Source organism: Magallana gigas, chromosome 3, assembly GCF_963853765.1.
Source record: "Magallana gigas chromosome 3, xbMagGiga1.1, whole genome shotgun sequence".
Lineage (NCBI taxonomy): Eukaryota > Metazoa > Mollusca > Bivalvia > Ostreida > Ostreidae > Magallana > Magallana gigas.
The window spans coordinates 56,987,636-57,002,102 of NC_088855.1; the positions used below are offsets into that span (position 1 = coordinate 56,987,636).

General features: G+C 33.0%; 2 protein-coding genes across 2 annotated transcripts; both read left to right on the forward strand.

Moving 5' to 3' along the window:
• On the forward strand, nt 1–3,318 carry LOC109617123 (multiple epidermal growth factor-like domains protein 11). Its single transcript, XM_034481221.2, has 4 exons — nt 1–103; nt 914–966; nt 2,597–2,758; nt 2,864–3,318. Exons 1-4 carry the CDS (start codon nt 3–5, stop codon nt 2,971–2,973), a joined length of 426 nt encoding a protein of 141 aa, XP_034337112.2. The 5' UTR covers nt 1–2; the 3' UTR covers nt 2,974–3,318.
• A 1,748-nt stretch (nt 3,319–5,066) lies between these two features.
• LOC136273401 (uncharacterized) lies at nt 5,067–6,301 on the forward strand. Its single transcript, XM_066077809.1, has 3 exons — nt 5,067–5,150; nt 5,262–5,296; nt 5,435–6,301. The coding sequence occupies exons 2-3, from the start codon at nt 5,278–5,280 to the stop codon at nt 6,076–6,078; spliced, it is 663 nt and encodes a 220-aa protein (XP_065933881.1). The 5' UTR covers nt 5,067–5,150; nt 5,262–5,277; the 3' UTR covers nt 6,079–6,301.
• Nucleotides 6,302–14,467: the final 8,166 nt, after the last annotated feature.

The window sequence follows — 14,467 nt, forward strand, 5'->3', positions numbered from 1 at the left end:
CAATGATTCATAAGCCATGGATTATCGTTCTATGCTGTTTAAACATTTTTCCCGGTGCTTGCAAAACCGCTTCTAATACAGGTCTTTGTAATCTTCCAAATAGGTAAGGAATAGAATAATCTTAAAGACAGAGGAGAACTGGAACATGGAATAGGTTTTAGCATATAATGTTTAAATGTTGACACTATACATTTATTGCATGATGGTGAGCGAAATTAGAAGATTTATTCCCCAAAGAAAAATCATATTATGAATATGATAAATGATTATAGATATGATTTTTCTTGGGGAATGAATCTTCATATTTCCCGAACTTTCACGCAAAAAAAGATTTATTATACCGAACAGCATATGATTTTACAAAATACGTCGAATTTTGATAATTTTCGACTTGTCGAAAGCAATAATGTCGTGATTGTCTTGGGTTTTTTTTTTTTTTTTTGCCTGTTTTCTTTCATGAATTCATTCGAATCAAATGTAGTAAAATTGCTTTTTAGGCATAAAGAGAATTTAAATGAATGAATAATTTAAGTTTAATCAAATTTGTCAACATCGTATACTCATACTGGCATTTTTATACTTTTGGAATGAAAAAACCTGAGATTACCGATAAGGTGAGAACGATAATTTTTCCCGGGAGACACGACGTTTTGTTCGCCCTGTCACATGACTCTCTAGACCAATCAGATGACGCTTTATATAGAAAAATCAAATTAAGATATAATTAATCTTTTTGAAAACCACTTCATTTTCTCTGTCTTTCCTTTAGAACACAAAACCAATTCATATAATGTTATATTTTTGAAATACGATTTAAGAGTATTTAGATCTTTTATCATTGATCAATTTACATCTCACCTTATAAAATAAAAATTCTTATTAGACTAATTTTCTTATTAACTTAATTTTTCAGTTCTTCATTTAGATGTTGCGCAGGGTTTTACCTAAGTGAAAACAAATGTAAAGGTGTGTATTACCTTATATATTTATGTTTATACTTGTATTTGACGGGTCCTGATTTTATTTGTGGGGGGGGGGTTGTTTTTTTTTTATTTATTTTTTTAGTTTTTGAGGGGGGTTTTTGTAAATGAGATATTGATAGTATATATTGTAAATGAGACTTCACCAAAAGTTCATTTGGTACTAAAAAGCAGTCGTCTTAAAATGGAAATGTCTTGTTTAATAGTGAACTGGTTCAACTGTTAGATTTACCACAAATACTTGATAGCAAAACTATTCTATTGTGACCTTCTCAAATTTCATTTAGAATCTGCGCAACATGCAATAAAATAATATATATGAGAGAGAGAGAGAGAGAGAGAGAGAGAGAGAGAGAGAGAGAGAGAGAGAGCATACTATAGTTGAGTTCTATGGATTTGACACATTTGTGTATACATTTTATAAAAAAAAAAATTCGAAAAGTCAAAACTCCCCCCAAAAAAATCATTCTGAGTTTAGGCCCTTTTGCTCTTAATACATTTTAATAAAATCTGCATGTGTATGTATAAATAGATAATAAGATGACATCTGAGTAATTTTTAAACGTCAAATATGTTTGGTAAGCTAGTTTTTTCTTACTGTATTTTCAGCTGAAATAGTTTTTTTTTACGTTATCGTTCCTCATCATGTTTGGAAAAAATTTTAACTTCGCATACAAGACCAAGTACTGTGTTCTTTTAAAAAAAATTTTTAAAGAAGAAGGTGTTCAGGGGGAACATACTCAAAAATGTTGAACAACAATTTTTAAAAAATACTTACCTGATTTTGCTTATCTTTTTGGGAATTTTTCTAACCCATGTACACATTTATATGCCTTTTTTAATGTATAACAATTTACATACGTCACATCAAAAGGGGGGCCAGGTTCCTTTCACAAATACTTTTATATGTTGATATGAAATCTAAGAATGCATTTGACTTGAAAATAATGTTCAATTTTGGGGGAAAATCAACATTTCAAAATGTATTGCTTTTCATAAAAACAAAAGTTCCTGATATGGTCGTACTTGGGACCTGGTGGCTAGTAGACCAAAGTTATACCCTCTGCACTACAGAAAAAGACACCCAATTTCGTTGACTTAACGGTTTCACAATCAGATAAAATCGCCATGTTGTGACATACTGTCTTAAAAACTTTAAGTCACAGGGTGTCGAGGACCCTTAACTTTTAATTTGAAAATATTTTGTGAGATGGCATAATAGTGTGCAGGGCTACTCGTTTACATTTTTACTTTCCTTCTCCTTGTCCGGACTTAGAGTTTATAGCTATAGACACGTAACAGTTTCTGCCCCGTTGGTCATTTAATTCTAAATTGTGAAAAAATGCACTACTTGCATCATTCATGAGAGTTCCATTAAATCAATGAATATGAATGAATTATTTTTATGTTGATACTGCTATATATGTCATAACTTTTGTGTCGTCTCACATGATTCAATACTAATAAGTGTCCTCAATTGATCACATAATACATCAGTCAAAGAGTTTTACAGTAACAATGTGTGAAAACACTTTATCTATTTGAAATATAACTATACATTTTCCTTTCTGAGCCTTATAACAGTTTATAGTAAGATAAAAGAAATATGCTTGTAGAGTGTGACCCAGGCTTCTTTGGTGAGAACTGCTCCTCAACTTGTCCACCTGGAAACTTTGGACTTAAATGCAGAGAACCTTGTAACTGCTCCCCAGATAAGTACTGTGACCCAATAAGAGGATGCGTGTGTAACACAACCAGTGTTAACTGCACAGATCCAGGTATACTTCATTCTTACAATACGAATGAAAAAGAAACACAAAGTATATTATTGACACAAAAATGCGTTTATTTTTCTTGATTTTAATTTTAATTATTGTTTACAGAGCATGAATCGACGCAGGAAATGACAATAAATCCGACCACTATGCAGCCTGTTGAACGTAAGCATTATTTACACGATAATATCCATCGAACGTTGTTCTTGAAGGTATGAACGTATTGAGCATTAAAGAAAAAATACATAACTTCCATTAGACAGTATGAAACACTAAAGAAAACATTTTTCTGTTAATATTAATATAACTTAATTTATTACTTTAACAAGTGAGCGAAAATTTGTAAATGGTCGTTCTTGTAAATCTAGATATAACGCAGAACTTAGTGATATTACAGCTACTTGTAAGTCTGAGGTCATCCAATAAAGGTTCGTGGAGTTCTATGAGTTCGTGCTCTAATTGAAGTTTCTATTAAACACACTGTCAACGTCAAACGTTTAAAACAAGTTTATGTACTTCTTAGGCAGTCTGATAATAATGAACTCTATATAAGTGTAACATTATTCAACAATATCAGACCATTTTTATAAGGATATCTTTCGAAATCACACTTTTTAAGGTAAATCAACAGAAAACAAGGAAACATAAAGGTGTTCCTCAAAGTACGATTCATAAGTTTGTCCTGTACATTTATGTAAGAAAATACTACGCAGTTTACTGGTAAATACCAACTTCTATTCGTACAGTTATACATTTAGAAAGTATCTAAAATGTTTGACTTTCATTAGCAAAGATTTGATGACAGAAAAGCAGCACTAATAATCTTTATTCATATAAAAAGATATTCAGTATCATATTTATTTTCAAATTCCTTGAGTCTCCTTTATAATTATAATAAAATGAAGACCATTCATTATAAACAAACCACTTCCTCCAAAGTATATTTTTTGTTCTTAGTCTCATTTATAAACATAAAAATAGATTCGTTAAATGTATATTTGACACTGCGAAATGTTTATGTAGTTTATGCCAGTCATAAGTTCCATAAACTTCATTGTGCGGGCGCTGAAGAGATATAATAATGTAAACCCCAAGCGTGGGTATTGTGTGTATTAAGTTATATCAGATATTTTTGATACAATTTTCAAAATTTATGATAGTTGATTAGAATATATTATTCAAAAAAGAATATGACTTTAACCGTATATGTTTTTGTTCAAAGTTATCACAGGTCTCCTTTGATAAAGATTAACTTAATAAGAACGGAAGTATGCCTGATTTATCGCATCTATCACAGATAGCATAGTTTGTCTTTGCTTAGCTGGATGGAAGAGACCAATCCGGCAAAGGCTTTGCCGCATGTATCGCATCTCTGTGCATGGTCCCTGACCTTTCAAATTTATGGTGCTCTTTCATGTGTACCGCCTGTCTTCTCCTGGGTGCACTGGCATCCCTTTCCTGCCCTCCGAAGCAAGATTTTAAGATATTCTTTTTGAAGCAAATGGAGGTTTTAAAAAGGATAAATTGGATAACAAGTATAATGTAATAAAGATCCTACGAAAAATGTTCCAGTTAAAACAACGTATGATCCCTTGAGTCAGAGGTACTCATTTTGATAAAATTATATTACGGTATGTAAATGCTTGGTCAGATTTGACATTGTTGTTTAGGTAACCGATACATGCCAGTGATTCCCCTTTTTATTAATCGTGTTAATAAAATAATAAAAGCGTAGTCTTGATAATTTTAATATATGTTGTTGGTGTTTCAAAACAAAACTGCTGTTGAAATCTTCTCAAAACACAGATATAACTATAAAGGCTGGAAGGTCAACCAACTCAACATCATATTTACAATAACATTATAAAAGTTATATTTTGGGTCATAAACTATTATTTAGTGAAGAAAAAAGTCCAAAGAAATCAGTTTAAGAATTGGACAACTCTATCTTTATAAAGAGCTATTCATCTTACGGAGATTAATAAAGTCTAAATATGACCAAGAAAGGTACGTCCTCAAAACAAAAACAACGAAATAGTATTTGTTACTTGCAGATCGAATTATGCTAAAATCGTATTTGAAATACGAGATTAACATGTTGTATTTTGACTTTATCCAAAAACAGAGACTTTATTTAACATGATTGTTTAACTTTTATTTTTCAAATGGATTTATTTTAATTGCCATCATGGATATTGCAAAAGATGGTGTTACATTATATATTGTCAACTCATTAAAAACTTTACTAAGGCATAGTTTGGGTTGCCTTTTTCCTTGATTATTGTTTTCTAAATATTCAAACACTAGCTGCTGATGGTATTTCAGGAATTCTACTAGCGGTCCCTTTTTTGTTACCCGTCATCGCCTGTCTGATCTTTGGCACAATCTGTATCAGGTAAACTTACTCAATATAATAGACCATTTTCATAACATCACACGTATAATTGAATTGTAATCATCGGGAAATGAATTTTTTTCATAACCGGTACATGTTGTGTCTTTTAAGAATACGATATTCACAAATGATGAAGAAAAAAAAAGGTAACTATAAACACAATGATATCAGTGGCATTAAAAATATTAATGGTAAATTTGATAACATGACTTTTTTAATATACAAAGTCTCAATTATTGCAAAGTATGTCATTTCTTATCAAACTGTCTTCTTTTAATATGTAGATCAATTTTCCATGCAAAATAAGGCCGACTTTACGGTCAGAAACCATCCTCCAGAAACAGAAGAGCAAAATCCGAACGACGAAATTTACGACCATGTAAACCTTAGAGTGCATCATTCCAACCACTCTATCTATAACACAGGCGATACAGCAGTTGTCAGGGACTCGGCATTAAGTTTTGTGTTGACTACTACTGTCCCTTTACAGCAGTCCCAAAGTGTGGAAAGTATTCAAAACAAATGGCGTCTACACGACGACCGGTTTGGTGAAAGTACTTTGGACGAAGCTTACCTAAACACTGTTGACAACAAGACAACGGATCGACAAGCAGATATATATTCAACACCATGCAAAAGCATGACAAAGAAACAAATCTCTTGCTTTTCAGAACAAGGACAACATAGAAACGGCAATGAAACTGTGACATTTGAGTCTCCAAACTCGATTATTGATGCAATCGTTCACGAGCCAGAATCACAAACAAAACTCATTTCCTCTCTAAAGTGGACACAAGAGGAAGAAATATATGCAAACGATGAAGTTGTACCTTATGCTAACAATTCTATAAAACTAAATAGTCCATTGGAAAGCTACGACTCTGGTGAATACTTTGATGTCAGTTATGAAGGACAGCTGAAGGCGTAATTACTCAAAAATGAAAAGTGTGCCCTTGTTTGTCCAAACCTGGTCCCGAAAATTTAAGTTGGATCAACTTACTGCAATATAGTTCTTATTGTATATAAAAACTTTTGAAACAGCAAAGAACTGCTTTTGATTAGATATGTTTTAATTCATATTTTAGATTATTTCTACTAATTAAAGTGCATTGATAATTTCAGATTTGTTTTATAGAAGATAAATCACATCAGCGGGATTTTATTTTTTTTTATTTCTGTAAGACATGATTCCTATTTGCAAAGCAAATCACTCTATAAATGATAAAATAATCAATGATAAAGTCGAGTAATATTTTTAATTTGTAAATTTTACACATTAGTGGCACTGGTATCGATAACCTCTCCCGAACGTTAATTGCTTCTCAGAATAAGAGCCACACAGTTAAACTGAAAAGCTATGAAACATTTGGGTAAAATAATAAAACACACCTTATGATAATCAATATAATTTAGCATTATATCATAAATGAGAACGTTGTGTATAAGATAACATAAACAAGTGGTATAAAGAGAAACGTTGGGTATAGGGTTCCATAAACAGCTGATATAATGAGGTGATATAATGAGTAACGTTGTTTTTGATGATCCCAGTCTAGCAAGCACCTGTCCCTTAAGTCGCCTGTTGCTGTTTAAACACTGTTAACAATGTTAACTTGCAAATAGTATATTCTAGTGTTTTAATTTTTCCTTCACATTGATTAATCTATCTACAGGAATTCATAACGTAAATAAAGGTATATTCCATTGAACGTTATTTCATTCAAATTGAATGCAATAAGGTTTCCCGTCCAGATCCCTCATAATTCTAAATCATTGTCTTTTTAATATTATTTGCATAATGTCGATATATATTATTCCAGTACAATTTAAGTACATATAAGTGAGATAAAAAATGAACAATGGACCAAGAGAAATTAAGCATTTTTTAGCTGTTTAACTGATCAATACTGTCTAAAAATGGCCACAACCATCAGCCCGCTAAAGATTTCTGAAGAGAAACTTTAAACCTTTGAAAAAATGGTGATTTTAAAAAAAAAAATAATAAAATGTTATACGTCTATAACACACATCAAAGAGTGACGTCATCCGAATATTTTTACTGCTGGAAAATCGAAATCTTCTCATCTAATTTAATTCTGAAGGGGGTGCATTGGTATTATACCAGTTATTAGCTTTAATTTGCGGGGTTTTTTCATCGTTCTTTATTTATAACTGAATATATCTGCATGAATATTGATAGTGTAAATAACACTACTGGCTCTAAAAACCCCTGTCCGTATGAAAATCCCCTGTCTTCCCCTGTCACCCCCTGTGTTTTCACTGTCATCCCCTGTACATCCCCTGTGTGCCACTGTACAGAACCCCTGTGTACCCTGTCATCCCCTGTGCGCCCCTGTACACATCCCCCTGTGTGCCACTGTAAGCCCCTGTCACCCCCTGTACGCACCTGTCATCCCCTGTAAGCCACTGTATACCCCTGTGCATGCCCCTGACATCCCCTGTACGGCTTTTGACTTGTTTTTTTTTTAATGTCATTTTCTTAATTCAGCTATTGAAATCACATGTGTTATATTTTGAGCTATATTTGCACTCAACAGCGCCGAATCACAAGACACACTGTTATCGTAATTTTAGAAATCACATGTTTTATAGTTGATAATTTATTGATACTTAAATAATCATGCTAACAACTAAACAATTGAGATTCACCGGGTGGTTAACCTCAGGTGAAGGCGGGAATTATTTTTTATATTAGGTGTTCAAGCCTCATGTTGTCCTTTGGAGCTCGGGAACATCACTACTCCCTAATGTTTGAAAAAAAGACATAAGAATACAACCTATAGAGTGAAATATTAATTTTTTTGAATTGTCTACAGATATATGTACACTTTACTTATGAATATCTTAAGCCTATGAATCATATGATTCTTGGTAATAAACAACACACTAGAGACTAAGATCAAGCGCGGCACATGGTTTTTAATTTTGTATATATCTAAACATATAGGAGCGAACTAAAACCAATAAATCAGTCAAAATATAGAATTTATAATCAGCTATGTAACGATAGAGTACACCTTTCTTCTTTTTCGTAACCAAGTTCTTGGTTATACCTTTATTAATTCCCCGTGCATAGCAAAATAAAGCTTCAATAGCTTATATAAATTTGCCTAATAAATTATCTTTTTATGTTTGTTCAATACGTTTCTGACCGGCTAATTGGAGAGAGAGAGAGAGAGAGAGAGAGAGAGAGAGAGAGAGAAAGAGAGAGTTTGCATTGATTTTGAATTAAAATTTATTAATTATATAGTTTACCCTGGAATTAATTTCCTAGTAAAAATGCAATCCTAATTTTTATTACCTTTTCGTTATCATTCAGCAGCCCTGGTCAGAACATACACAACATACATGTAAATGTAGAACTAGTGTGTTCTTTACATGTAGCCTAAGGAGTTTATACAGAGAGAGAGAGAGAGAGAGAGAGAGAGAGAGAGAGAGAGAGAGAGAGAGAGATTGCATTGATTTTTAATGAAAAGTTACTAATAGTTTAATCGGGAATTAATTTCCTAATACGTAAACATGCAATCCTAATTAATTTTCATAACCAATTTTCTATAATTATTTAGATTAACTTAGAGCTGTCATATTGATTTTTAATACATCAATGTTTTATACTAGACCAGATCAATTGATCAAAATACTTGAAGACACATGATTAACAACTAGCTGATTGAAGCTACAGTTTTCAAAGGAGAAGATGTTGACATTATTTCACTCGGTCAGTGATTATATAATAGCTACTGTACACAGCCCTTCTTGACAATTTGCAGTTCACGGTAGCAAGAGATGATAGACACACGTGTACACGTATATATACACACAGTTCCTCAGATCTGAATGGTCGGTCAGTGATTATATAATAGCTATATACTGTATACAGCCCTTCTTGACAATTTGCAGTGCACGGTAGCGAGATTAATAACAATGAGGTGACAGACACACGTGTACTTGTATATACACACACGTTCTCAGGTCTGGATGCTCGATAATGCTACACAATAATGCAATATGTTGTTCAAACACACCTTATGACCTTTTTTCCCAGTCTGTCAAGTACAGAAACAAGAAATTGAAAATTTCAATTTTTCAGTTCTGAGAATTTCAAACATGAAAAGATTGAAGAGCTTTAAATTCAGAACATTATTTGGCACAGTGATATGAATTAAAACTCTATATAGTGCTTTTTAATATTTTTCATTTTTCAAATGAAATAAAATTTAAATAAATGCCTGATATTTTTCTGATCCGAAACCCGGACCATTGTTTAAGATAATACATGTGTGTATAATTAAATGGTACCCCGTTACCGGCATTTGCATACAGTCACGCATTAAATCATTCATTAACGGTTTCATTGAACTACAGTGTATATGCATGAGGACAATTCTATAGAATAATGCACATAGATAACTCAACTGGAAAATGCACACTAACTGATAGAAGTTAAAAGTGTCAATGGACCGGTCTAATCCCCCTTTCCGAAAAAAATCAACTCTCTCTCTCTCTCATGATTTATAAAAACACAATACTGACAGCAATTATCAGCGATTTACATGAACTTCATGAAGGCTGTTTAATTCTATGCATCATTACACTAGTCAAAACATTCAAAATATATCATTTCATCATTTCGATCGGTGTGTGGTTATCTGCACGTGTTGATCATGTTGTGTTATTATACATGGCACAGAACATTGCAGATTTCACGCACTCCTCCACTTATTTTTCTTTCTTTCTTTTTTTATACAAATTACAGAACACGGTCATTTGTATAAACTAAATGCATGTAATAAAATAAGCGGTTTATCGGTATACAAGTATATCTTGATTTGTGTCAATGTTGAGACAAAATTATTTACGTTTTTAATAATATTGCCCTCTATGAAATGCAAAGAAAAACAAGCACCGTCTAAAACATGAATGCTAAATATAATTTTTAAAAAATCCGAATTAATTAAAAGCTATTTATTTACTTAGCGAGCAGTAAAAGACAGTACAGGGGATGTCAGGGGCATGCACAGGGGTATACAGTGGCTTACAGGGGATGACAGGGGCGTACAGGGGGTGACAGGGGCTTACAGTGGCACACAGGGGTTGTGTACAGTGGCGCACAGGGGATGACAGGGTATACAGGGGCTCTGTACAGTGGCACACAGGGGATGTACAGGGGATGACAGTGAAAACACAGGGGGTGACAGGGGAAGACAGGGGATTTTCATACGGACAGGGGTTTTTAGAGCCAGTAGTGTAATTGACTCCTTTTTACCGTTAAGTTATTTTAATTATTGAACATTGTACATCTATTTCAAATGATCCTTAGAACATCCGATCTTCGCTGACTTATAACGATGTAATAAATGTATTAAGTCACTCATATTGATTTTATGATAAAACAAACTTTATGTTATATAGTACTGTGTTTGTCTACTGTTGTTACTGTATTGAACTGTACTCGGGTACCAAGTGATTTATATTTCCCACATGTAGTGGTGGGCACTACGTGTTTTAGCTGCATAACAGTTCCCATCCTGTAGACTATGGTTAATTTCCTTCATTTTTTTATGGTATTATGCAAGTTTGAAGGCAAAAAAAAATTTAACAGGTTACAAGCTAAGAGAATCATCCTATATATTTATCATATTACGTCATTCTCCCACCGCTGAAAGTAAAAGTATGTAAACAAGATGATCTTTTCTACTTTTATCTTGATTGCATATCCTTATGTCATGCAGTAAATACTTTACTACAATCTTGTTTCTGCCAAAATCCGATCAAAACTGTAACAAAACATACAAAAGCAGTAAATTTTTCAATGAATTTGAGTGTAAATGAAATTATTTCTTATCGAGTATAGTTATTTGATGGTTATTCTTTATAGCTGAATGATTTTCCACCATATAAAAATACTTGGATTGATTATAGATTGTTTTATTTTAAAAATTTAATATCATAAAAAAATTTCATTTTATTTCATTCGTGTAGAATGCTTGCTTTATTTGTATGTCAATATAAAAATGCAAGATATTGAAACATAACATATTCATCGTGAAGATGTTTGTAAAATATATCAACGCAAGTTTAGTTCTTCTTTATCGATGTTTTTTACATTACGTTTTAGTGAAAATCTCCATCAGAAATTTTTTAAGCAATCGGGACTTCCGCGGAAACGTTCAATAACGTCCTTTCCATGCAAAAATATGTGACACAATGAGATTACCGTTTATTGTATTCTGATAATCCTGTTCTAGCAAGCAAATAAACCATAAATCCCATGTATAAACACCGTAAACAACAAAACCCCTTTTCTTATACCTTTATTAGTAACGTCTTTTAAAAGCAAATTTAAAAATAAAGATGTATTATTACACAGGAATAACTCAAGGAAAATGAAATTCAAAAAATGTAGATCTATGAAAATAAAAAAGTAGAAATAAATCGGTATTTTCCTGTCATCTTATTAGTACTTTGTTATCGTAGTCAACATTTATCATGGTAAAAGGATTAGGAGGATATTATGGATTTTTTAATACATTATTTGAACATTTCCATAGTTGTCTGTCAAAATATTGGTGGGTTGAATGTCTGCAGGACTCTTAACAAGTAAGCAATTTTCCTGACTAAATAGAATTTAAATGCGACACTAATTGTAGATTCAATTCGAATTGTTTTGAAATATTTTTTGAAAACACCTGGTAATATCAATTTATTTGCCATCCAAAAAAGCGTTCAAACGTCATCTTTTATTGTATTGTTTTAGCACCTCTGTTAAATGTTGCACTGGGTATTATCTTAGTCAGGATAAATGTATAGGTGAATATGATCAGTCTAATCATTTTTAAATCACCTGAGCTGACAGCTCAAATGAGCTATTCTGATCACATTTTGTCCGTCGTCCGTCTGTCCGTCCGTCCGTCCGTCCGTCCGTCTGTCCGTCTGTAAACTTTTTACATTTTGAACTTCTTCTCTTAAACCGCTTATCAAATTTCAACCAAATTTGGCACAAAGCATCCTTATGGGAGGGCAAATATAAATTGCGGAAATAAAAGTCCGAGCTGTATTCAAAGCGGAGAAAACCTTGAAACTGTAGAAAAAGGGGGGGTGCATTTTTAAAAATCTTCTTCTCAAGAACTACATGTACCGAGTCCAATTCAACGTAGTTTAGCATAAATTTTCCTTATGGGAAAGAAAATAAAAATTGCAAAAATTAAGTGCTAATTCTGTTTCAAATCTGAGTTATTACGAAAAAAATAATAAAGGAAAGGCGTGTTTCAATCAGTTTAATAGCTTCGGGTTCGGCATACGGTAAAATGGGTAGGCAAGACTTGGCCTGAGCAAAACAAAAGATTGGCAGGTATTAATCTGCCAATCTCATTAAAATTTCAGGATATTTGATGGACCAGTATATTTGTATTCGCTGTAAATATTGCTGCAAAATAATGCATATTTGGAATTGACGATTGCCGATCTGCCCCGGCTTTTATTTTGCCACGGCCCGGGTTTGCATTACCATTTTACCAAGACTCGTATTCCATACTTCTAAAACGAGGTTCTTTGTTTAAAGCAGCCATGACATTATACGAAAAAGGGTCGATCTGACTATGATGAATTTGCTTGTTGTGCAACAGTTCGCGTATGAAGGGAAATTTTTGAAACATGCAAAATATATTGGTGCCGATTTTGTGAAGTTAATTGAGGCTAAATATTTCAATGCGTCGACAGTTTTCACACATGACGTTGGTGTTAGCTTGTTCTGATTTTCGTTTCGTTTTCATTATTTATGCTTTGTAACCTGGGTACTATCGTCTGTATTTCGTGATTTTTACGTATCAAATCAAACAGAGACTTCGGTAAATCAAACAGTTAACTGTTTACCTGCGCAAATGAAAGCAAAATCTGATGTATCAAAAAAGTACTAAAATACAATTCATTCTATCGGTAATCGATCGGCATTATCTTTTGCGTAATGGTAGATTAATGCAATAGGTTTTGTTGAGATGCTCGGCATTTTCTCGAGTTTATTCAGTTTAAATAGAGTTTGATATCGCTGACGGAAATATGTAGGTATATACATGTTTATATATGATTCATTTCGAAAAAATAAATTGTGTTCTTTATTTGTAATAGTGCATGTTTCTTGTGTTTAATTGTTTACAATTTCTATTTACTAACCATATTTGAGTGTTAAGCTTCGAATTATAAGCAAGATACAAAGATTTGCTCACAATTCTATGTTTGTACACAGATCTTAAAAACTAAAGATTGAAAAAGTATTTACATCAGCATGGCATGCAGTTACACTACTGGCTCTAAAAACCCCTGTCCGTATGAAAATCCCCTGTCTTCCCCTGTCACCCCCTGTGTTTTCACTGTCATCCCCTGTACATCCCCTGTGTGCCACTGTACAGAGCCCCTGTATACCCTGTCATCCCCTGTGCGCCACTGTACACAACCCCTGTGTGCCACTGTAAGCCCCTGTCACCCCCTGTACGCCCCTGTCATCCCCTGTAAGCCACTGTATACCCCTGTGCATGCCCCTGACATCCCCTGTACTGTCTTTTACTGCTCGCTAAGTAAATAAATAGCTTTTAATTAATTCGGATTTTTTAAAAATTATATTTAGCATTCATGTTTTAGACGGTGCTTGTTTTTCTTTGCATTTCATAGAGGGCAATATTATTAAAAACGTAAATAATTTTGTCTCAACATTGACACAAATCAAGATATACTTGTATACCGATAAACCGCTTATTTTATTACATGCATTTAGTTTATACAAATGACCGTGTTCTGTAATTTGTATAAAAAAAGAAAGAAAGAAAAATAAGTGGAGGAGTGCGTGAAATCTGCAATGTTCTGTGCCATGTATAATAACACAACATGATCAACACGTGCAGATAACCACACACCGATCGAAATGATGAAATGATATATTTTGAATGTTTTGACTAGTGTAATGATGCATAGAATTAAACAGCCTTCATGAAGTTCATGTAAATCGCTGATAATTGCTGTCAGTATTGTTTTTTTATAAATCATGAGAGAGAGAGAGAGTTGATTTTTTTCGGAAAGGGGGATTAGACCGGTCCATTGACACTTTTAACTTCTATCAGTTAGTGTGCATTTTCCAGTTGAGTTATCTATGTGCATTATTCTATAGAATTGTCCTCATGCATATACACTGTAGTTCAATGAAACCGTTAATGAATGATTTAATGCGTGACTGTATGCAAATGCCGGTAACGGGGTACCATTTAATTATACACACATGTATTATCTTAAACAATGGTCCGGGTTTC

Excerpts from the sequence above, each read along its gene's own strand:
- LOC109617123 (XM_034481221.2), top strand. The coding sequence starts at position 3 with ATGATTCATAAGCCATGGATTATCGTTCTATGCTGTTTAAACATTTTT. Across the intron at positions 967-2,596 it reads AAGTGAAAACAAATGTAAAG|AGTGTGACCCAGGCTTCTTT; the intron begins GTGTGTATTACC and ends ATATGCTTGTAG. Across the intron at positions 2,759-2,863 it reads TGTTAACTGCACAGATCCAG|AGCATGAATCGACGCAGGAA; the intron begins GTATACTTCATT and ends TATTGTTTACAG.